Below are 23775 nucleotides of genomic sequence, written 5' to 3'. Positions count from 1 at the left end.
GAAATCCAAGTGAATTTTGTATTATTGACTCCTAGAGTGAAAAATTCTCAAGTGCCTTAATATTTTATTTATTTTTTTTTTAAAAGGCAATTTTCACAGTTGCAATTTCTGAGTCTATTTATGCTGAACGCACAGGCTGTGTTTGGGCTCACCGTCGTCTGTAGCTACTGTTGGGGCAGTAAACGTGCTAGTTCTAAATGTAAATGTAAATACATGCTCTCCATGTATTTACATTTACACAAATTCATGTTCTCCCTGTATTCACCTCACGGATAAGCAGTTCTTGGTGGGATGTTAATCCTTAATCCCACCTCACCCGCTGCCCGTGTGTGAGCAGCTGCGAGGGCAGTACAGGTGTGCCTGGTGTTTCAGGTGCAAAGGGTGAAGAGAAGCCGGGAGGGCAGAAATTAAGAAACCAGTCTAACTGCTGAAAATAATAATCAGCCTGCATGCAGCTGCGGCGCACGAAGGCAGTTTGGCAATGCGAGCTTTCCCCACCTTCAGCAGCCAGCCCCACGGCTGATGTTATTGCTGCCACTTGCGGCATTGCTCGCCTCAAAGCAGCTGCATCTCCAGATGCCCTCAGACCACCCGGCCTTATCCGCCACGGGGAGCAGCTCCCTTTCCCTGTCCAGGTAAGGAATCTGCCTTGTTTACTGCAAAAGGGCTGCTCGTGGCGGCGAGCGGGTGGCCGCCCCTCAGGAGCGGCTCCCGGTGCCTCGGGGAGCGCCGCGCATGCGCCCCGCGCTGTGCCGGGCCGCGGAGCCGGTGAGGGAGCGGTGCCGCCATGGCGGGCCCGGCTCTGCAGGCGCTGCCCAGGTAACGGGGGCCGCCCTGAGGGGCGGTAGCGGCGGCGGCCGCGGGGAGCGAGGGGAGCGCCGGCCGAGCCTGCCGGGGATCGCAGCCCCGCAGCTGCTGCGAGTTATAGTTCGGGCCTAGATCAGCCAGGCCTTCACTAACTTTCACTTTCAAAAACAAGCATGCGATTAAAAACCAGCGTAGTGTACCGCGGCACTAACACATAACATGGATTTGGCTGGGTTTGTTCGCTGAAGTGGTTGAAAGGTGAAGTTTTCATTCCAGCTCTGCTGTGTGGCCAGCACAGCCTTCCTCGGTGGCCATTAATAAATGACAGCCTCAAAATTAATAAATTACTGCTCAAAACCAGTGGCGTGTTCACAGAGTTTGACAGCCTGGGTCTCTCCTGTCACCCACAAAAGCGCGAGCTCTTACGCAAACCTTGTGTAAATGTATGTGAAATGTGTACACACGAGGGCAGGTTTGTGTCATGGAAGCTTTTGGAAATAGACGAAGGTTTTGACAAGACTTTTTTTTTTTTTTGGTTTTTTTTTGATGTCAGCATTTAAACGTGCCCGCAAAAAGGCTGTAAATCTTTAAAAGACACACAGTGTCAATCATATCCCCAACCCCTCTGTCCTGGTAGTTTTCAGGTTCTCCTAACTTGAAAAGATTAGTAGTTGATACTGGTATCTGCTATTTATTTACTAGTAAGCAAAGAATTTCCAACTGTTTCAATAATAAAATTTTAATTGGTTCTTATGAGGACAACGTCAAGAAGTTGTGTTCCCAAATTTTTCTGCCACTGCTTTGCTTAACCTGGCAGTCAGATATTTGGGGAATCGTGTGGCAGGTTTATGGTTTTAACTGGTTTTTTAATGTTTTGGTTCTTTTTTCAGGCTGAGGGCACTCAACAGGCTACAAGTAATATTTCAACATTTGGTAAGGACAGCATCATGTTTGACTGAGTTGGAAGCTTTCAGGACTCTTTTAACTCCCCTGAGACACACAGCACATGCAACTTCTAATGTGTCTGCACACACACTGGTTCTCAACTCTGACATTTATTGCTCAGGCATGGTATTGCCCACATCTTTGAGCACTTGGTTACAGGTGTCTATTATACTGTAAATTAAAGCTTGATTTTTTGGCTATACTTTATAGGTATTTCTTTAATTTATAGATAGTTTCTGTGTTAGCTTCCATAAATTCCTTAAATGTCATCCCACTGTGAGGGTGAAAATAGTTGAGGGGATTTGTTTTCTACTGTTAAAAGTTACTTATAGACAAAGCAGGGTGTACATTTGGGTTTGCAGTGTCAAACTACCAGTAAGGATATATGGAACTGTCATTGTTCTAATTGTTGCAAGTATTTTCAGAATGTCAGTTTTAAGAAGCCATGGATTTCTGTTTTATTAATAGGGTGGGGAAATTTTTATTTGTTTGATTTGATTTTCTTTTTGTGTGTGTTTCTGTTGTAAATTTTATTTAACTGAACTCAAAACCTTACTGTAAAACAATGTGTGGTCCAAAAACTTCTCTGAGTTTTACTACTCTGAAAGGCTCAAAGTAGTTTCCAAAGAACTGTTTAGGAAATGCAAATAGAAGTACAGAGGGAAAAAGTTAGCATACAATTCCAGAATGCATGTTTTGTGATCCTTGATAGTGTGTTTTGAGAATAAATTTCCATAAAAACTTTTGTAAATATGTTACTCAAGTTACCTAACTGATGACATTTGTTTCATTTATTTGTTTTTGCATGCACAGAAAATGTCTAAGCAGACAGACTCAGCAGCAGAAGTGTTGTTGGAAAAGAAAGGAGGTGCAGGAATAATAACTTTGAATAGACCCAAGGCTCTCAATGCACTAAATCTGCCTATGATCCAAAAAATTTATCCTCAAATAAAGGTTAGTAGCTGCACTTCTACCCATCCACTATACATATGTTATTTGAAACCAGTTTTAAAATGCAGTTAGGCACTTCTTGGTGTACTGATTTAAAGGATGAAAGTTTGTGTGAGTAGAGTGAGCTCTGATTTATAGCATGGGAAAAACCAGGCAGTGTCAAGCAAGTTAGAAAGAGGAGACACATCAAAGAACAGGCTGTCAGACAGAGTTACATTTAGCATCCTCATAGGTAAATGCACATCCATGTTAATACCAGGGCTGAATTAAGAACAAGCAGTGCTCATCATTTGTGTGTTCCTTTTGGCAACACCCACCTGCTCAGTTGGTACAAAATTCGACCCATACAGTGGTGTTGCCTCTTGAGGGAGTGCAATACCACTCCATCAAGAGGGCAGTACCATTTTCATGGCTGAAAATAAGAGATATCAGCCCCTAGGAAGCAGGGGGCTGTCAGTGTCATTCCTTAAATGAGAACTCATGGATTTGCAGGCACTGTTTCTACAAGCTAGTGAAGTACCATGAGATTTTAAGCATGAAAATAGTCTCTTTTAATTTAATGATACTATTTATCGTATTCACAGAGTCAAATTCATTAGATACCAGCATTTGTTGGATAATTCTCTGATGCCTTTTGGTGTTTATTAGACATTTTTGAAGCACAACCTGAAAAGGTGTCAGTTTTTGATTTCTGTCAGGCCCTGTTTTGTGGGGTGCTGCCTTTCTTCAGAGGCTGAGAGCTGCACACAGGTGTTTTTCTGAAAGAGGAAAGGCAGCTCTGCTAATCTCTGCTCTCAGGGTTGAATAGGATGCAGAAGTGGCAGAAAGACATTTAGATTTCAAACTTCAGTTTAAGACAATCTATTTTCAAGTATGGTTTGATTTGCTTTTTGAAAAAGTGAAGTGTGTGTTAGAGACACTAAACAGATTTTAGTCTTATGTGGAAATATTTACTTATTTTTTAGACATGGGAGCAAGATCCTGAAACTTTTCTAATAATTATAAAGGGAACTGGAGGAAAAGCTTTTTGTGCTGGGGGTGACATCCGAGGTAAGGACTATCCTCACTTAAACATTTGATGTCTTTCCCAGTCACTACTTTGTGTTGATTTCCTTTGTTTACTGTGTCTTGGGTAAGCAAAATCTTGCTACACAAGAGTAAGAGACCAGTTGAGCTGACTCTTAGGACACCTTGATGTGTTGATGCTATTTAAGGTATTTTTCAGGAGACAGCTGTCAGGACAGTGTATAAAAAATTACATTTTTATGAATAACTGATTATAGCAGCCAGTCATTCTGGGAGGAGAGGTTCTTGTCTTTACATTTCTCTTCCCAAATTTTCATTACAGTCAGCCTCTTTCCAAGAAATTTGAAGGGCCCTAACAGGTAGCTCTGATAGTACTGGATAATTAGTGTCTAGTGTTTTATATGGTTAGATACAGATCTGACAAGGGTGATGAATGTATCTGTGATTAATTTTTAGCTATGAACTGCAGGGAATCTCCAAAGTGTCAAAATTAGCAAAATTGTTGTAAACTGTAGGTAAACAAGCAGCACAGGTTATTGTTATTACAATATATAAAAAGATATTTTTATGTCATGCTCTAAGTGGCTTCTCATTTTTAGTATTTTGAGTCTTCAGAATAGTCAGTTTTAAGTGACTGTTCTAAATGTTGGTGTGAAAAATATCAAAAATGAGTACTGGACATTAGGAGGGGTTAGAAAATGGACCATACTCTCAGAAGTATGTGACAAAGTGTCCAGAAAAATACAGTTAAATCAAATTTGAGACTTATGTTCATATTTTAATTTGAGCAAATTTTCTCAAATATAATCAAGTGGGATTAGGTAGGTCTCTATTTGCTGTAGGAAAAGACCCAACTTATGAGGCATTATGTTCTCTTACTTGTATTTTCTATTAAACTTACAATTATCTTTGGAATTTTTGTTTCTCTTAAGCCATCACAGAAGCGGGAAAAGTTGGAGATAAACTGATACAAGATTTCTTCATAGGAGAATACAGGCTGAACAATGCCATTGGTATGTTAACAGCAATTTCTGAAACAGTACAGTTCTCATAACATTGGCTTCAAATGTAAATTTATCTCTTTGATAATCTGTTAAAGACTGTGGTAACATCAGAGAAGTAGTAATTATTTTTTTTAGCAAGTTCAATACCAGTAATACAACATATCCCATTTTTATACCTTGCATGCAGAATGTGTTTCTTTTGTTTGAGTTATTGTGACAGCTATTTTATCCCATCCCATTATTCTGGTTAGCTGTATTTCCTCTGTGGAAGAATTAGTTTTAGCTGTAGACACTGCAGTTCTGCACTAAGTAGCTGCTTCAAAGAAGACCTGACATAAAAATAGATGTGTGAAAAATCATTAATATTCAATCAGAAAGCAGAAGATTAAATTATATGAAGGCTTTCCATTTAAATAGACTGCATGAAAGACTAGGGCTGCATAACTCAGGAGTGAGCTGCCTTAGTTTATTGCAGAGACACTGGGTGAAGTTCACTGGAGTGAAGCATATTAAAAAAGGATATTAATTCTTTAGGCTAAAAGTCAAGAGTTGAAGGTTTTGATGAGCAGAAACTACTCCAAACATATTTTAATTGAATACAGTTTGAGTTTTAAAATATGGTGTCCTGTGTTAGTCACTACAGGAGGAGGGTGCTGTTGCTTGCATTGACAGAAGAGCACAGCTATTAGAGTAATTCCTGAAAAGTTACTTTTACTTTGTTTGACAGAGTTTCAGGACTGAGCATGCTTGTCATGCACCTTTCTTTCCTTCACCAATACAAGGCAAAAAAATAGCTTAAGGTTTCAAATAGTTGGGAAAAATAGTATTACCTTGCCAATTGAACTTGATGATGATTCTGTTGCAAGGGTACATGATTTAAAAGCCTGTTTTCTTCTTTTTATTTTATTTTAATAATTAGCTGTGTAATATCTCTAATGTATGTAATTACAAAACCTAGATTTTTGCTAGCTTTAGTATGACTGTATTCCTTTAAGCCTGAGATTTCTGCTAAAAATATTTATTTATATCTTACATATTATAACTTAAAAATACAGCAGGGAGCTGCTGTCACAGCATTGCAATGGGGAAGGCTTGCTGCTACAGAAATTTGGTTCAGGGAGTAGCATCTACAGCCCATGCATCAGCTTGTATGTTCATGTAAGAACAAAGTTCAAAATACAATTCTCCTAACATTTTCTAACTACTGATTTGAAGGATTGAACTGCCTTTTAAAATAGTTTATTTTAAACAAGGCTCTACATAGTTATTACAGAAAAACTCACAACATGGTTGTAGGGGATACCTGTATCAGCAGTAATTCTGACCTGAAAACACTGAATACAGGGCAGCTGTTTCATTCACAGTCAGGTTCTGAGTCTTTCCATGAATGGTAATTGAAAGCACTGGGGTTTAGTTTTGTGCCATCTAAAGGCCCCAACAGATGAAGTTGGTAATTCAGGACATTGTCACCTGAACCTGCCTGCTCCACGTTCAGGGCTGTATGCAAGAGCTGCCATGACAGAACACACCTGCATTGCAGAATTTACAGTCACGTTGTGGCTGGGACCCACCCATGCTTCTGCCTTTGTAATAGAGCACTGAGGGGCTGGAACACACCCCCTGCTCCTAATCCAGGCTCTGAGAGGGGGTGAAAGGGCATCTGCTCTGTCCCAACATCAGACAAAGCTATTTGTGCTGGCTAAACTGTCAGGTACTCACATAACAAACAGGCCAGTGCTTGATAGTTGTATAATGTTCTCTTACAACACTCACAATCCAGTAAATCAGAGACTGGTGTTTCTTTTCATTACTTAACATGAGGTACCTTCATTGTAAGATGATAATATGATTACTGCTTAAATTCCCATTTATTTTCTGCTGCTCTTGCTAAAGTAAGATGTAGGGAAACCTGTCATGTGGCAGCTAGTCACAGGTCCACTCTTGAAAAAGATGAATGATTGTTTTTCTTGACATTTTTTACAGGCACCTGCAAGAAGCCATATGTGGCACTTATTGATGGCATTACAATGGGAGGGGTAAGTTAAGGACCTTACCTGATACCTGATAGATTGTTTTAAAGTCACCTCATGTTGTGTCTCAGTTGAATGAAGAGAACACAAGGCATTTCCAACCTGTGGATTGAAGAACAAACATCATAATCTGAACCTTTGTCTTGCTTGTCTGGGTGCACTGCTGCCCTTGTAGGGCCTCTGATGTTCCTTGATAGCTAATATAAGTGCTTTCTCTAGGAAAAATACATTTAAAGAGCTGCTCTTTGAGAAATTGAGAATTCTAAGCTACACCTTAACAGACATTCATGAGTTTTACATTTTTCCAGCAAATAATCTGGAAGTGCATCTACTTTCTCACCTCTGTAGTACTTTTAAATAATAATTTGTGGGATACTGATTCCACACAACTCACCCAGGGCTGCACCTTATTACTAAAGCAACATAGAGAAGACTCCATCATATTGCTAGTTATACTCAGTGTTAATCATTTTTTCAGCAATTGCTGTCTGTAAGCACCATAAGTAGATAACAGGGCAATGCCATGCTTTTTTTACATGCTAAAATTCTGTTTTAGTGAGTTTCACATCTGTAGGATATATTTGCAGCACATCAGAGAGTGGATTAAAATAATCTTCAGTTATTTTTAACACGGAGTTTAACGATGAAGCCTGTCTGCCATGCCACTGCTTAGATTTGTATTGTTCTCTGGTATGTCCCTATGATATGGGTGTAGAATCTATTTAAAAAAGTTTGTCAAAGATAGATGTGAGAAGTGGAACACTACATGATCCATGACCTGTCATGACTCTTTTATCTTTCCTTACCGATTTCATTTGTCTGTTTTGCTCTTCTCAGCTTTTCATCTAAATACACAGCAGCTCTCTTGCCCTTTGCTTTTTTGCTACCAAGCCCCAAAGATCTCACTAGAGAGCCATTCCCCCAGCCTAGCATACATACATTGTTTCCAGCATAAAGGGCACTTGTTCTGTAGCTCTTCTTCCAGAAAACTGCTTTATTGACCATAGGAGTTCTGAAGGTTCATAGATAAGAGATAGGGAGTCCATTTATTTTATGGACTTTTGAATAATAGGATGGAAAGATGTGAATGAGCCAAACTGCCCAGCAGCCAATATCCTTTAAAAGGTCCTGCAGATGGCTTGTTATGACTATGGCCTGAGCAGGAATAGAATTTTGTCCTTTGAAAGGAAAGTGTATTTTTGGACTGAAAAGAACATAATGGATCATCTGACTCCATTGCTAAGATTCTTTATGAATTCTCTTTCCTTTGACAAGCTTTTAAAAGACAGCAATTAGCCTGAAACTGTATTTTAGTGCAGGATAAACCAAATTTTAGTGCAGGATACCCAAATTTCAGTGGGACTGTGACACAATTTAACTGCCATTAGGGTCTGAATCATAACTTAATTTCCTTATCATATCCTAGAAGTAGCATCTTTACTTGAGGGTAGGAGATTAGATTTTGACTCAGAAAGTATGGAGCCTAATTTAGGGGAAATAAGTAAAAAAAATCACAGAAGTGTGTTAGAAACTCAGTTACTATGTACTTGGATAGTAAAGGTTTCTACTGGTGCACAGATGCCATAGATCTGTGATAGTGAAACCTGGAATTTTATCCAAAAAATGAACTGGTTCTACTTCATTACTGGCTAGGGGCTGGTAGATGGTTTTGGGAGCTTCATTAGCCAACAGATGGGGCTGTGGAGCTTGTTCTCAGCACCTTCTTGTCTGTTACCCTGTAGTTCATCAAAAATTGATATTAAATATAAATATATCTTTTCATCTTTTTGTACTTATTTGGAACAGTAAGTTCAAATTTGTAAGACAAATTTGTTAGAAGCAAAGGTGACTGCAGTTTACTGAAAAATAGTGAAATGAGTAATAATACCACATTTACTGCTAAAGGATGTGCTCTGTTGAAAGGAACACTGGGCACACACACTCACATTGCTAAAAACTAGTTCAGATTTAGCTGATTTCTATCTGTAAGTTTTCTTTTCCTTGAAATTAAGTACCCAAACAGTTGACAAGAAATTCAGATGCTTGAGGCTTTAAAAAATATTATTGTCCGCAAATGACATCCTAAGTTTGGTCTTCTGGCTTTAGAAAAGTCACAGTCTTGTCTTAAGTTCTTTGGAAATGAATATAGGTGATTTATAAGATCGGGCCAAAGCTCTGGTTTTAAAAAAGGCTTTGGCACAAAGTAAATTACTGCATCAGATACTCTCTCTGCCAGACAAAAAGATTCATAAAATTGTTTTGAGACCTGTTTCAGAGCCCAATAAAGCACACTAGACAGACTGAGTGGTGGCTTTTCAATGTTTTGGCAGAGAAAAAAAAACAAAACTGGGCATAGACTTTGGAAGTTGGTGAAAATGGTCAAGGTCACTGAAATAATACAGTTAAAAAATCTGTAAAAATACTAAAGTAGCTTTGCAAAATGAGAAATAAGTTTTCAGAAGGAAAGGCCTTTACTTGTAGTTTATAGAAGAATCTGTAACAGCATGAATGAAGAGCCCTTTTTTGTAGTATCACATTCTAGAGCATGCAGGATTTAGAAACTTCCTGAACCAGGTTGTATTTCAGAACCACAGTGCTAAATAACCGTCAGTGGCCACACTCACCTCTCTGTACATCTCAAACTTTTTGACAATAAGTAGGCTTGCTGTTCAGAAAGGCCTCACATTTCACAGTCAAATGTTGTGCTCAGTGAAAAGCAACTTGTTGCTCTTTCAGGCCTATTGTCTAATGCTTATTTTTTTACTGATGAGTAAACAGAGTGTTGCTCAAACATAAGAATTCTTGGCCTTGGACAATTTTCTACAGGATTTAATCCTTTAGTCTGGTCTCTTACGCAACATATTTGCTAAGTTTGTTTTAGCCTTGCTTTGAAAATTTAGGCTTTTAGTTTTAGGATGAAAAAAATCTTCCTGTGGGGGAAGTAGGTTTTAACTTTAACTTACATTTAAACAACATTTTCAGAATGCAGAAATAAGTTTGGTAGAATTGCTAACAGTCTTAAATCTTTTGCAAAGCACTGTGCTTTGAGTTATTCCAAGCATCTTATTTACCAATCTTCATATTTAGGAAGATCATTGGGAAGGTTTTTCTTTAATATAGTTTGCAACCTGACCAAATGTCCATCTGTGACTCCTCAGATTGTGGGGCCCAGTTTGTGAGAGTAATAGCAGTACACAAGACTGACTCCTCCAATCTTTCCTCAGAGGAGGACCTCAGGAGTACAGACTGGGAGAAGGAGATACCAACCCGTGACTGGGTCTTTGGGTTCATGAGTGGCTTTCCTTTAGTTTTGTCACCACACCTGGCAGTATGGGTTTTTAGGCAAGGTCTCATACTTACACTGAGTCAACATGTAACTTATTTACTAAGCTTCTTTAGGGTGACTATTGGACAGTAGAATTTTCTTAAGAACTGTTTGAGTGTTACTCTCTTGTGTAATATGAAATAAGTTACACATCTACAGATGTGTAGAGCTGGGAGGAGCATCAGGATTATTCCTTTGCACTTGCATTAGGGTTAAGTATAGCTAAATGACTGCCTAGCTGATTTTCACCTGATGCACTCAGAACTCTCCAACAGCAGGAAAGCTGTTTTTTTTCTAGATATACCACCTTAGTGCTAAGTTACTCTTTCAAGCTTGGTTTCCCTGGTGTCTAATCTAAGTCTTCAGTATGTGTAATCAACATATTCCAGTCTTAGTCACAGCTCCCTGTGGACATTTTGAGATACTTGCACTCCTTGCTCCTAGTCCTCTCTCTTTAATAGGTATAAGGATAGCTCTTCAGCCCTTCTTATAGATTAAGTCTTTTAGTCTTCTTGCAATCCTCTGGAATCTCTCCCATTTGTGTACTTTACAGTTTATTGCCAGAGTCCAGACAATATTTTAGCTGGAGGATTCATCAGCACCAAGTAGAGCAGAATAATTATCCTCCCTATATTACAGAGATATTCTGTCACGAACAATCCATGTAAATAGCAGTTTTGAAAGCATCCAGTCCTAGGAGGTCACCACTTCTACTTACTCCCAAAACTATTACTGTCACCTCTTTCCTCCTTGCCTAACATAAACTTCCATCACAGTACATTTCTTTATTGCTTACCTTTTACCAATTTTAAATCTTCTTCCTTGAACTGAACTCATTTGTCAAAGAGTCAGTTTTGCAGAACCACCCTTTTCTTCAGAGCCTACAAAGGAAAAGAAAGTACTCCTTTTCTCTGAATTCCAGAAACCTGAGTGTCTTACGAGGGGGCCCTGGGCTGACGAGGCTGCCCAGGTGGAGTGAATCTAGGCTGAGTATTCTCCCCTCTGCCTGCTGGTGCAGGCTCTGCTGTAGTGTGATACCTTCAGTAGTTCTTTTCACAACAGCACTGCCTTATTTGTACCCATTGCATGGTTGCTGTAAACCCCTGAAAGCATCAAGGCATTTATTCCACGAGAAGCACACCTACCATCTCTGTATTTGATTACACCTTCCTAAGTGTAGTTATTTTCATTGTGTTCATTCCTCCAAAGCGAGATGGTTTTCAATCTTGCCCTTCAAAGTGTTTGCCTTCCTCAAAAGTCATCTGTGAATGATAGAAATCCTGGTTACTTCATCATCCAAGCAGATAATGAAGCTGTCAAATGAAGTTTCATTGATGATTGGCTCTGCATGACCTCAGCTGGGGTACCCTCTCAGTTTTATTGCAAACTGCTGCTAACTCTTAATATTGTTTCAGAGGATGGTGCCCTCCATTTCCCAGATTACATCTAGGCTGTGCTTCCCTGGCTTGTTTGTGAAAGAAAGCAGTGCAGTGATGGGGAGACATCACAAACATTGCAGTTTAAAATATGAAGCTTTCTCAGAATGCTGCCTAATGAGTGATGTCATTTTAATCAAGGGGTAATGCAGGTGTTCTTGCAGAGAAACATGTGCAGCCAAATTCCTGAACCTACTCCATGGTTTGGAAATATTAATTCTGTTGTGCATCTACCTGTGCATTTTCTCTTCTGGAATACAGTATCAGAATTCCTGCATCCATATTGCAGTAGAAGAGTAAACTCAGTACCCAGTATTTAGCTTTAGCTCTTTTTCACATTAGTGCCATTTCATTCTTAGCAAAACATTGCAGATGCTGACATTGCTAGAGGAATCTGCCTTTCATTTTAAGTCAGATCTCAGGACCTGATGGCACATCTACCAATAGTTACAAACATCTACATTTACACTTCAGCAGGATTTGGTCAACAATCCTTACTAAATTAATATTTGTTCTCAAGTAAATTGGTAGTGATGTCATAAGCAAGCTTGTGTGTTATCCATTTTAGTCTACACAATTTTAGTACACAAAGGAGCTGAGTTGACCAATAACTGTCTTTATCCTGTCCCATTTTTATCCAGATTGTGCAGCTGTAACTCTTAGGAATGTTCCTTTCACTACCAACATATATCTAGTCATATAAGTTGTGTGCATGTAACTTCCACTCAGAAGTGTGGATAGCAGCATTTGACACTAACATTCAAAAACTAGGAAACATTAGGATTAAACATATCTATAAAGTCTCACTTTTTTTGCCCACGTGTGATGCAATTTTTAATTACAGGAATGTGCATTTACAAGTAGATATTGCCCACAGAACAAAGCTATTCATTTGTGGTGTAATTTGGGGTGCAAATTTTCTCACACATCATGGAAATATTGCTTAATATTTATCTATATCTATATAGATGTATATAGATGGAGCTTGGGCTGACTAGCTGCAGCATATGAAAGCTCATGAAATATTATGATTTTACATGGTACTTCTCTACTCTAATGGACATAATTACCCCTTTAGGCCTTTGTAAAGCTAGGAAACTGGAATCTATGTCAGTATGTCTTGGGACTTGTCCCGATTCTTACTCTTTTTCTTCCTTTTTGTAAGCATGTCATGCCTCTTGTCAGCCATCACGCTCTGGAACATCTTTGGTTTTGTTTTAATTTATGCTCTAAAATCTGCCCTGGAGTAAAAGTAATTGTCATACTAAACCTAGATAAGCTGCTTTCCAGTCCTCTCTCTGCCTGTCCTCCTCCCCCCTCGTGCCTGTGTACCACAGAGAAGCTTGTGGCCTGTTTTATTGCCAGTGCTTCAAAGCTGAAGGCAGCTTTTACTGTGAAATAGAATGCAGATTTTGCAAGTACAAACAAATAGTTTTGAGATTGACTTGTGCACCACTTATGTCCTGCAATATGGGGTGTTGAAAACAATGCTGAGGTAATGCTAAGAAAGAGTTCACTCCTTGCTGCCGTTGCAGTCCCTTGGCCATCTGGCCACGCTGCTCTGCCTGCTTGGCTCTTGTGTGTGATGATCCCAGGGATAAATGGGGCTCTTCATTTTGTGGCTAATCGGACTAGAATGGCAGCAGCTCTTGACATTGGGCATTCAGTGGTTCTTTCTGTTAATCATTTGCACATGATGTTATTCCCCAAAGGAATCATAAAGCACTGTCTTGAATACAAGTATTTTAAATTATAGCTCAGTATTGGTACAGTAAGTAAAACTCCTTTTCTCTCCCTCTCCTTGCTCTACAATGACTGAGATTTTTGCTGGCTTCTGCACAGATTTGTTCTTTCCATTTAACATCAGACTCTTGCATGCCGAAAATCTCTCTATTTTTCTCTAATTCTTGGCCTTCATGTACCTACCTAGCCTCATATTGAGAGTTACCTCATTATTTCCCTCCCCTTCCCTTTATTATAGATCAAAGAGTAAATGTCTAAAGGGAATTATCTTTGCCTGCTTCTCCATCCTTTCATATTTCTGCTCGTTTTCCTCAAATCCTGAGGAATTTGAGTGCTCATTTTCTCCTTGAGGTGTAAGACTTTCAATCACTTTCCAAGCACTTTTTTCAGCTGAGTAGAACATCATTACAAAAATCCTCTGGATTCACTCTGGTTTTCCCTGTGCCACTGTTTAAATAAAGTTCTGATGCACATACCTGTCTTTAAGAACAAGAAGCGTTTCTTCAATTGTAAGATAAAACCTAAAAGCTCAGTTGTGCACTGATGCAAGGTGCTGGAACAGGTTCCCTCCCACTTGCCTGCCCTCCCTGCAGACATCAAGATTTAATGAGCTGGACACAGGGATTTCTTGCAGTAGCTACATTTTTAGGTGATACAGAAGGACAATTCTTCCAGAATTTTAGGAACAATAAAAAAGCTGCTTTTGCTGTCTTTTTTTTTTCTGAATACACATGGCCAGTTACATATAAAGAAACAAAATTGGGATAAAAAGAAGACTTTCAAATGTGAAACTAGAAAAAGTTGCGCTTCTTACCAATTAAGAGGTATAGGCTTTTCAGATCCAGGTTTTCTTACATCTTCTCTTTTCTTCCTGTTGTAGCAGAGGTCTTGGGTCTGTAAAAAATTGTGCAGATTTTGACAGCTACCCTAGGAAAAATTGTTTGTGGTGACTGAAAACTAGGGCTTTTAAAAAGTCAATCTAAATCTGGTTGATAAAGGACACTCACTGTAGCAGCAATGCTGCATAGAATGGCCTATGTGTCTTTTTCCCCAAGTTTCCTTGTGAGAAGAACCTGACCTAAATGATCACTATTCATGTAGTTGAATCAATTTATTTAAATACTTAGGGGTCAGAAGAACAACTCTGAGACATCAAATACTACTAGAGATGATCTCTCTCCAGTCACCTTGTTGTGCTTCTATGTCTCTTGTAGCAATTTGGACTGAGACTCTCTAATACATAATCAGTATATGGAAATAAATCTTTTATATTTAAATTATTTAACGTCAATATTTTATGTTTGAAAATACCACACTAAATTATTGAAACATTCACAAAACCCACTGTTTTTAATGATACTTTTAAAACACTTGTATAGAGTTGATTTATATGTCAGCAGCCAAAGCAGGTGATATTCTGTGTCCAGATTGATCTGTCACACTGCATTGCTCTGGCTCACCACGTCATCTTGTCTGGTAGTAGCTACAGATGAAAATGGATTATACTCTTTGGAGTGGGCCATAACATTAGTGATAAACAAAGATTAATTTTGGTTCAGTTTAAGATTCATTGTGTCTGGATGCAGGGCGTAATGCTCTTACATCCATGATTTTTGATCACCATAGCTATAAGCTCCTGCTGCCTCCTGAATCAATTCCACTCGCTCACTTTGCCTTTGAAAACATTTTTGCTGGCCATTTTTGCACATTTGTATGCAGACATATTTGCCCTTTGTTGTGTTCTGTTTAGTTGATTACTACATTTCTTTTTTGTTCTAGCTCTGCCAGAAGCTATTCTCATGCAGTTAAAAATGTAGGAAGTGTAGTCACTTGATGGGAGCTGTTACAAAAGGACTTTCACTGCAGTCAATATTGGTGTTATCATAACACTGCTTACTCAAACAGCTGAAAATTATTTTCCAGCCTGCTGAAAGTGACACAAGTAACATCCCTCAAGACCTTTTCTGTTTATGTTTCTTTTATTGTGTTGCCTAAGCATTCCTAGGCAGTGATTCCTTTACGGTGTGAGTAGATTATTTAGTAAATAGCCAAGTGTAATGAGTGGTTTTGCTGTGACACAGGTCTGCTTTTCTATATGTGAGCAGGAAGGGAGAATTTATTTCCCTCTGTGTAGTTCTCTGTTGTGGTGGCCCTCAATTTCTGAGTAACTTCTCTAAATTCTCTGATTTACTAAAGGTGGGTCGTTCTCAATTTAAGATAATACAGCCTTTGGGCCACAAAAGAGTCACAGTAGTTAGTAGTAGTAGTAGTATTTCATGTCTGCATCTGCTGGTCACATTGTTTTTCATTAGAAAAATACTTGAAATAAGGTTCTGTATCCATCATGAGAAAAAAAAAAGGAAATCAGTGATGAAGTTTCTATACAAAGTCACATAATGACTTTTGAAATACAGCATTGAATGGGCAGTCTTGTATGGGAAATAGAATTCAGATACTCCCCATTCTTTTTTATAAGTCTGTTGATGAACTCAAACTGAACTGCCTGTAAAATGATGTGCCTCCCTGAGGTATGCAGAGACTAACACAGCCCCATGCCATGAAGAAGCTACTGTGAAGAAAACCAACTCTATCTCAGCCAAAACCAGCCCAGTTGTTTAAATTGGTTGCTTGTTAATTTCTTTATTCTCCTTAACTCCTAGTCTCATTCTCTAAGTACCCTTTACAAAATTGAGCTGTCAGTGGAAAAAAGAGATTCCAGCAGTAAAAGCCTGATTGACCACGGGAGTGTATTACCCTGGAGAAGTCTGAAGGAAGAAATCAGCTTTAGTACATAAGATCATGAAAAGTAGAACCCTGGCAGTGCAGAATAAAATGTATTTTAATAAAGATATTATAGTTTTAAGACTTGTATGTGTAAATGCTTGGAAGTACCTGGTGAAGTGAGCACAAAAGATTTTTTAATGGTGTGAAGGGTCTTCCTAGGGGGAACTCCAGCTATGTAAGAGTTCAACTAAATGAAAACAAAATAAAATTAGAAAATCCAGAAATGAAAGAGGAATGCATTTAGACTTCTGACTGGTTTGTTCTTTACACAGGATGTATTAAACTAATGAGTATTTGTCCTTTGTGTTAGATCTAGAAGGTTAAACATGCAGTGGTATGCTAACCACTTGGGAAGTTACAAATAAACAAAAAACATGAACACCAGTAAAGAAATTACTGGGATTTGCATCATTAACTAATTTTTCTTTCAAAATCTTATCTCAGTACTGGATTATTTAGAAACAATCTTCAAAGAAGCAAGAACATATTTGCACCTCTTTCTTTAAAATGAATAAAAAGAAAATATAGTTTTAGTCTCTTAAATATACATCAGAAATAAGGCTGTACAAAACTTGGAGGCTATCTAGAAACAAATCCAATTATGGCTAAAGCACTTGAGAAAGTGAAATCTGATTTAATTACTTCTTTCAAAAGAAAATTACATCTTTCAACTTTCTATTATTAGAACCCGCCATTTATTTTTATCACTCTAAAAAAAGAACAAGCTTGGAAGAGAAGCTCCCTTCATGGAATTCACACTCAAATCTTTGGTACTTAATACTCATGCCAAAAACTTGAATCCTTAAACAAAATTCTGATTGTCAAGAAAACAAGCCAGAAAAAAGGCTTTGAGATAGATGGTATTTGTATTTTTAGATATGGGATAAGAAAATACTAATTTAAGCATTAGAAAGACAAAAATGGGCATGATTGCTATTTCATTAGCTTTAGAAAAAAGGCAGAGTTATTGCTGAACATGCATAAAAATAACAGCAGGCTTTACTTAATGCAGTGAAAATATGCTATTATGACATTAAAGAAGTTGGAAGTGATGAAGTCACTTTTCCATTTCATGAAAGAGTTCTGGAGCTGTTTTAGGAGTGAAGGCAGCTCTACACACAGCTTTGCATTTTCAGGACAACTAAACACAGGCCCATTGCTCTTGCTGCTGCACAGATGAGATCTGCTCAGTGCTCAGAGAAAGGGCTAAAGGACAGATGAGGGGTGAGACACAGGGTTTTACCCTGTGCAAATAGGATTCAGATGTTTGCTCAAATCCCATTTGCCTCCCTGGAACAGCAGTGCTTCGTGTGAATACATTTGGCTTAGTTCCTGAATATGAAATTGAGTTTGGCAACCGCTCACTCTATGGGTGCATTTCTCAGGAAATTAAACTGGAATGTTAAAAACTTCATATATCTATATTAAAACCTGAGAGCGGCAGATAGTCATTACACAGAGGAAACTTGAAAATATTTTCAGATTTTAGTTGTGTATCACCCTAATGGAATAGATTAATTTCTTCTTGAGCAGAATTGTAAGACAGGCCAGGGAAGGGTGAGAGGAAATTTACTTGATATTAAATTGAGAGAGCTTTTAAAAAATTTTGATGTAAAACCCAACTGAAGATCTCTGTAAATAAGCAAAAGAAAAAGAAGTTCTAATCTCACCTTAAAAACCTGTTAAATATATATTGCTTGTCCAAGGGAGTATCATCCAGTTAATCTCACTGTTTTTGGTGGGAAGTATGAAATACTGGGAAGATACTTGTGATGACTAATAGCCTTAGTTGTGTAAAGTGCCCTTTTTCTAGTGTTTGAACAATTTAAAATGTTATTTAAAATCTATTATATCCTCGTCAGACACTGGCTTATTTTGGCCAACGATTTTTAAGATATTTTAGTTTTAATAAGAAACATGGATGGCTGGAAGGTCTGAGTAAAAGGAAAATTAACAGTGAGGAAGGGAAGTAAACTGAAATGGTGGAAAAGATGAAAGAGAGAATATTTGTGTGAAATAATGACTTGTGAATTATTCAGCAGAGGGTCTTGTCTCCAGATAGGATCAAACACACATTTCTATTGACAATGTTGTGGTTGTACCCTATAATCTAAGTATTCTTGGATTACATTGAATATTTTTGTTTTATTTATCAGTCTGCCTCTTGAAGATTTATCTAAATTAAATTTATTTTGTGCAAAATTAGTTTTTTTTAAACTGGAACTTGTTGCTGCTTACTACCTAAATCCAAAAATATGGCATAGACAACACCAGAAACTCTTCTGCTTTTGAGGGATGGGTTTCATTATGACAGGCTGCTAGAGAATTGTGCTAGATACTTAGAAATGTGAATACTATTACTGACTTGGTGAACACAACTGCCCAGGATAAAAAAATTTAGTTTCTAACCACGTATTTTGAATTTGAATCAATAATGCCGAAGGCTTTTTCTGCTTGAAATACTTCTGTGTTTATAATGTAGGTAATTATCACATTAGAAGAATAGTTAATTATTAATTATTTTGAAAGTATTAGGACAACAACTTTGTGAAATTTATGTGTTTTTCAAAAGTATTGGGGTTTTTTTTTGGTGGTGATTTGAAGTAGGTGCAAAAATTATAGATGGAGTAACATTAGCAAAAGGATGTCAACTCCCTTAGTAGTCCAGTGGAGAGAACAGAGTCACTCATGGCTTTTTGAAGTTATTCTCTGTATGACTCACCCATCTTTCAAAGCATAGAAAAAGCTATTTCAGCCAAATGATGAAGATAATATGATGCTTTATTAGTGTTTGAACCATAAAAGCTCTTTCAATATTTTGTTGAGCTGCACATGGTAAATCTAGTATTATTTAAATTACAAAACAAAGCAAGAGGTATTCTACATAGAATTATTATTTTTATGATTAAGCATTACCACAATTGTGGTTATGATTATTTTTACCAGTAATTTTATAACGGTGTCCTTTGCCTGTGTAGGGAGTTGGTGTCTCAGTCCATGGACATTTTCGAGTTGCTACAGAAAAGACTGTTTTTGCCATGCCAGAAACAGCAATAGGTAAGTGTTTTCAGAAATTATCACTTGTTAACATTGTTAGAGCTTCACTGTTTGTGTAATCAGGGTGAAATGTCTTTGACTGAATGCTTTGGTGATAGGGAAATAATTTTAAAAGCGAACTGGAGATTACCATATATGGAAAGTATTTTCTGTTAAATTACCAGAAACTTCTCTGTTCTGGGAGTTGATCATTGAGCCTCTTAACTGTATAGACTGACACAAAGGATGTCAGGAAAAAACTATTTCTTAAAAAAAGTCTTGCTACAGATGGGGGCAGATAAGTCTGAAGCTCCCAGAGCAGGTACACCAGCTTTACCTTGGGAAATTGGTGCCAGTCAAACTGGGTGTACCACAAGCTGCTCTGCAATTTTATAGAGACAGATTTTGGAATTCCAGCTTTTCTTGTAGATTATTAATGTAGACCCATCACAACTGTGCACAGATTGTGCCTAGGCAAGATCACAGTGGCTTCAGTGTCACCTTTTTTTTGTTTTAAAAAGCAGCATGTACCTTATGTTTTCTAATGTTTGATCCTACAGTTTCTTTGTCAATTCTGACAAAATTTCTTTCAAAAAAGAAATGTATCCCAGAACTACATAAAGACACAGGTATGGCTCAAGAAAAATGAATCAGATTAGAGGAAACTCTCCTGATGCAACTGTCAAGCACAATAAAGCATAATAAACCACACAAATACAGGCAAGCTTGTTACCATTTTAATTCCTGAGAGAAATATTAGAGCAATTCCTGCTAGCTGATAAATATAATGTAATTTTTCTGAACAAGTAAAGTTGGGGTGTAAAAACCAAAAACTACTTCAGCCCTCCAAGTATTGTTTCATTGCTGAAGAAAAGCTTAGTAAACCAAACTTAAGCTTTAATACAAAATGAGTTTTCTAAGCTCTGAAGTTAATAATCAGTTGCTGTATATGAAAACCATTTGAAGTTAACAATTTGTAGTTTTTTAAACTAAACGGAGGTTCATTGGTGTATGAAATTATTCTGATAATAAAAGCACCTTCACTTTCTTCTTCAAAGGGAAAGATATGAGTAGTTTTATATTAACAAGAACTATGTACTTTACACAGATTTATTGTGTTGACAAGGACTTATTTAAACAAAAATAGGCTGTGAAGACGTGAAGGAAAAGCTTAGAACTTGCTTGGGAAAGAAAGTAATTAAACCCCTTTTAGGATCACTTAGAAGTAAAACCACTGAAATCTGTTTGGATTTAAAGGCTTAGCTGTTTTGATCTCTGTGGGGTGTGTTTAAAATGTGTAGCTCTGTAGATACTGTATTAATAGTTTTTTTCATGTGCTCACTTATTTCAGTAGGCATGACACCTTTGCTGTGAAATGAAAACAAAGCATTCATTCAGCTGCTCTGTTTTCACACAATTATTCTGCATTTGTACAGCACCATAAATAAAAGGATATAGATAAATATGCCACTGAGCAAATAGAAAGAAAAGGCTGTTCTAGACTGTAGGAATTTCCCATAGATAAGATAAAGCACTGGAAAGCAGCACAGGAGGAGGAAGGTATGGAAAAACCACTGGTAGGGAGAACAAAGGAAGTATAAGGTATGGGCTTTGGGGTGAGGTTACACTTACAATGGATACTTCATTGCATATCCCTGCTAAGTTTTTAGCTTTCTAGAAGTCAATAGTAATGAATTCCCAGCCCTCTCTGCCAGACAAGATAAGAGTGTAGCAGGACTGCTTTTCTTCTGCCTGGCAAATGCAGGATTGCACCTTTGGGACTACAGCAGAGCATGTTGCATCTGTGTGAGAGCAGACTGCAAGTCAGCAGTACAGGCACAGGCTCATGGCCTGGGCAGCCCAGCAGCTCTTCTCTAACTTCACTAATTGAGAAATGATTGCTAAATGCTAACAAAAAACCAAAAAATCAGGTAGGGAATACATTAAGAGAACCTCAGCAGCAAAGAGAAAAATGCAAAGTGTTACTGAGAGAAGAGCAATATGTAGAACATAGACAACAGGAGTAAAATTATAAGAGAAAAAGGAAGACAGGAACATTGAAAAGGATACAGTAGAAGCTCTAGCAGACTATGCAACCAAGTAAGTTTAAAGTGGATTAGGTAGACCTTCAATAATCCTGTTTGTAAATTCCTTAATTAAAGAAACCTTCATTCAATTTAGGTTTATTTGCCTCTAAAGCTACTTAAGCTAATCAACTTCACAGGTTATTTAGAACTGATTTCCTGTGTATGGCCAAGTGGAAGGACACTATGGATCCCAATAGAAATATGTTTTTCCTCTGGAAATGTGCTGGAGAGTGGGGGGAGCAGTAGTCCACCATCAGTATTATTTTAAGTATAGCAAAAAGAAAAAAATATTGTTGCTGTTGTTGTTCTGGTGGATGGAGAGAATAATGTAATTGCCTTTTTGCTTTGGAGGGCATTTTTAAGATAGGTTTTACTTTTAAATGAGGTTGGGTTGGGTTTTTTTTTATTGCAGTAGAAGGATATCCAAGGGGAGACAGATGAATAGAAAGAAAACTAAATAGAAGTCTTGGCATCACTGTTGTGATAGCTCAAGCTGAGAAGGTAAAATGTAGAATAGACTGTTTGAGAATATGAGTACAGATAAAAAAAAAAGGTAAGTGATGAATTGGAGTTAATACAGCTTAGGGCTTTTAAAGGGTATCAGCAAGGCATTCAGCATTTCAGAAGAGTTGTATGTCTCAGTAGCCTGGGAGATGAGGGATAAATCAATTAATGACAGCACACACATCAGTGGGAATAGAATAGTACAGCTGTAACTGATAGGAAGTGACTCCTAAACCCAACCTTTTGATGTAGTAGAAGCAGCAGAACAAAAAGAAGACCAGGAGGGAACCAGAGGAAAAAAGCTGCTATGGGTTAGACATTCAGATTATTACCAAGGAAACACTGAAGGACAGCTGTCTGAAAGAAACCTCCCCTTGTTGCATCCAAGAGGGAGAACTATTCAGGGACCACTAATTTTGTATGTCTCAAAATACTTGGAATAGGGTCTTTCTGTAATACATATATTGACTGTTGTGAACAAAAGCAATTACATGTGAGTGAAAAATTACTATCTTCTATGAGACCCCCACTTAAATTCCTTAGCTACATCTGAATTTTCCCAGTTAATATCTCTTTTTTGGCAACTGCCTTACAAGTTTCTTATTGCTCATTTCTATTCTGTTTTATGTGTTTTCATGATTCATTTGATTCATTCTCTAAAAGTGAAAGAAAAAAAATCCACCACACCTTTAATTTCTTCAGAAGACTTCAGTTTCATGAATGATTTCAAGTCAGTTTCATTGGCATGATTTCAAGGTAGTAACTGGACCCTGCTTCTATACATTCAGATTTTGGAAACCAAAAGTAAATACTGAAATCAATCTCAATAGTGAAATCCATAGCTAAACTAAAGTTTTTTCAAGTTTAAGTACATTTTAAAATATGTCTAAATTTATTTTTGGTGAGCAATTTATTTAACAGACGGTAGATACTTTCCGATACAACTTTTAAAAGTATTTAAATTCTAGTCACAGCTTTAAATTCTTAAAAAAATTACCCTAATCTATAGATTTAAAAAAGTATATAAGAAAGTTACTAAACTGGAGAGTTTAATATTATTTTTTAATTTTAGCTTAGTCACAATCCTGTCAAAGAGCCAAGTAGTAAGTCAGCATCTTGTGCCTCCACCTTCAGGAAGACTCTATCAATATTTTTGATCTATTATTGAATTCTTAGCCCCAAAATTTGTTCAAACTAAGCTGTGCAAGAGGCACTTCAGTGTTTAATATTTTGATCATAATAAAAGATTTCATTGAAAAAGCAGCGTTCAGTTTGAGCTTGCACAAATTATTTCACAATTCTTTGGGTCACTTCTATTTCCTTGCTGAGAACACACTTGATTTTTAAAGCACCTAAAATTGTCTCAAGTTGTTGGCAAATAGAATAAATATTCTTCTTTGGTATATGTTTGTGAAGTATGTGCCAGTGGAAAAGATGAAGTTTGGAAAGTGTTCAAGAGTTTGCTTTAAGGAAGGGTTTTGATGCCAGAAATGTCAAGCCAAGTCAAGGAGAAATTTGGGCAAGGATGCTGTGCCTATTTCAGGAAGATGAAAACAAGACAAGAAAAAATTGCTGCTAGTGATGATCAGTGCAAGATCTCCCTTCACTTTTGTTTTGTGTTGTTTATTGCAGGCCTTTTCCCTGATGTAGGTGGAGGATATTTCTTGCCAAGGCTCTCAGGAAAGATTGGCTATTACCTTGCACTGACAGGCTGCAGGCTGAAAGGAAGAGATGTGCTAAAGGCTGGCATTGCTACACATTTTGTAGAATCTGAAAAGGTAATGTGCCAGCAGTGCTGGCCAGGGCACAGCCCACAGCCACACTGAGAGCTTTGGGGTTTTAGCACCCCAGACCCTGGTACCAACAACCCTGTCTGCAGAGGTGCACTCCCATTAGCTGCCTGTGCCCTGCAAACAGGCATGGTGAGGCTCTCTCAAGCTGTCCTTCTGACACTTGCCAGCTGGTGACAGCTTTGCTTGAAGGAAGGAGCAAATGGTGCTGTTTTTACAATTCCACTCTTGGAAGGGCATGATCTACTCAGCAGAATAAAGCTGCTTAAAAAATGGTGCAGTTTATACAACAGTGTATGAAACTAGA

At 37.8% G+C, this 23775-nt stretch overlaps 1 protein-coding gene across 2 annotated transcripts in view; it reads left to right on the top strand.

Moving 5' to 3' along the window:
* Positions 1 to 507: 507 nt before the first annotated feature.
* The window catches only part of HIBCH (3-hydroxyisobutyryl-CoA hydrolase), a 38462-nt gene continuing 15194 nt past the window's right edge, over positions 508 to 23775 (top strand). The window contains exons 1-8 of one of the 2 annotated variants that reach the window (XM_071434482.1): positions 508 to 635; positions 1698 to 1740; positions 2566 to 2706; positions 3669 to 3753; positions 4662 to 4742; positions 6717 to 6769; positions 19030 to 19108; positions 23311 to 23456. In XM_071434482.1, coding sequence (XP_071290583.1) covers positions 523 to 635; positions 1698 to 1740; positions 2566 to 2706; positions 3669 to 3753; positions 4662 to 4742; positions 6717 to 6769; positions 19030 to 19108; positions 23311 to 23456 — 741 coding nt within the window. In that variant the 5' untranslated portion in view covers positions 508 to 522. Of the gene's footprint in view, positions 636 to 713; positions 820 to 1697; positions 1741 to 2565; positions 2707 to 3668; positions 3754 to 4661; positions 4743 to 6716; positions 6770 to 19029; positions 19109 to 23310; positions 23457 to 23775 lie in introns of those variants that run through there. The other variant, XM_071434483.1, reaches the window with a different exon arrangement.

This window comes from Agelaius tricolor, unplaced genomic scaffold (genome assembly GCF_023055355.1).
Source record: "Agelaius tricolor isolate 1412-34295 unplaced genomic scaffold, bAgeTri1.0.p SCAF_10, whole genome shotgun sequence".
Lineage (NCBI taxonomy): Eukaryota > Metazoa > Chordata > Aves > Passeriformes > Icteridae > Agelaius > Agelaius tricolor.
This window is presented reverse-complemented; position numbering and strand designations above follow the sequence as displayed.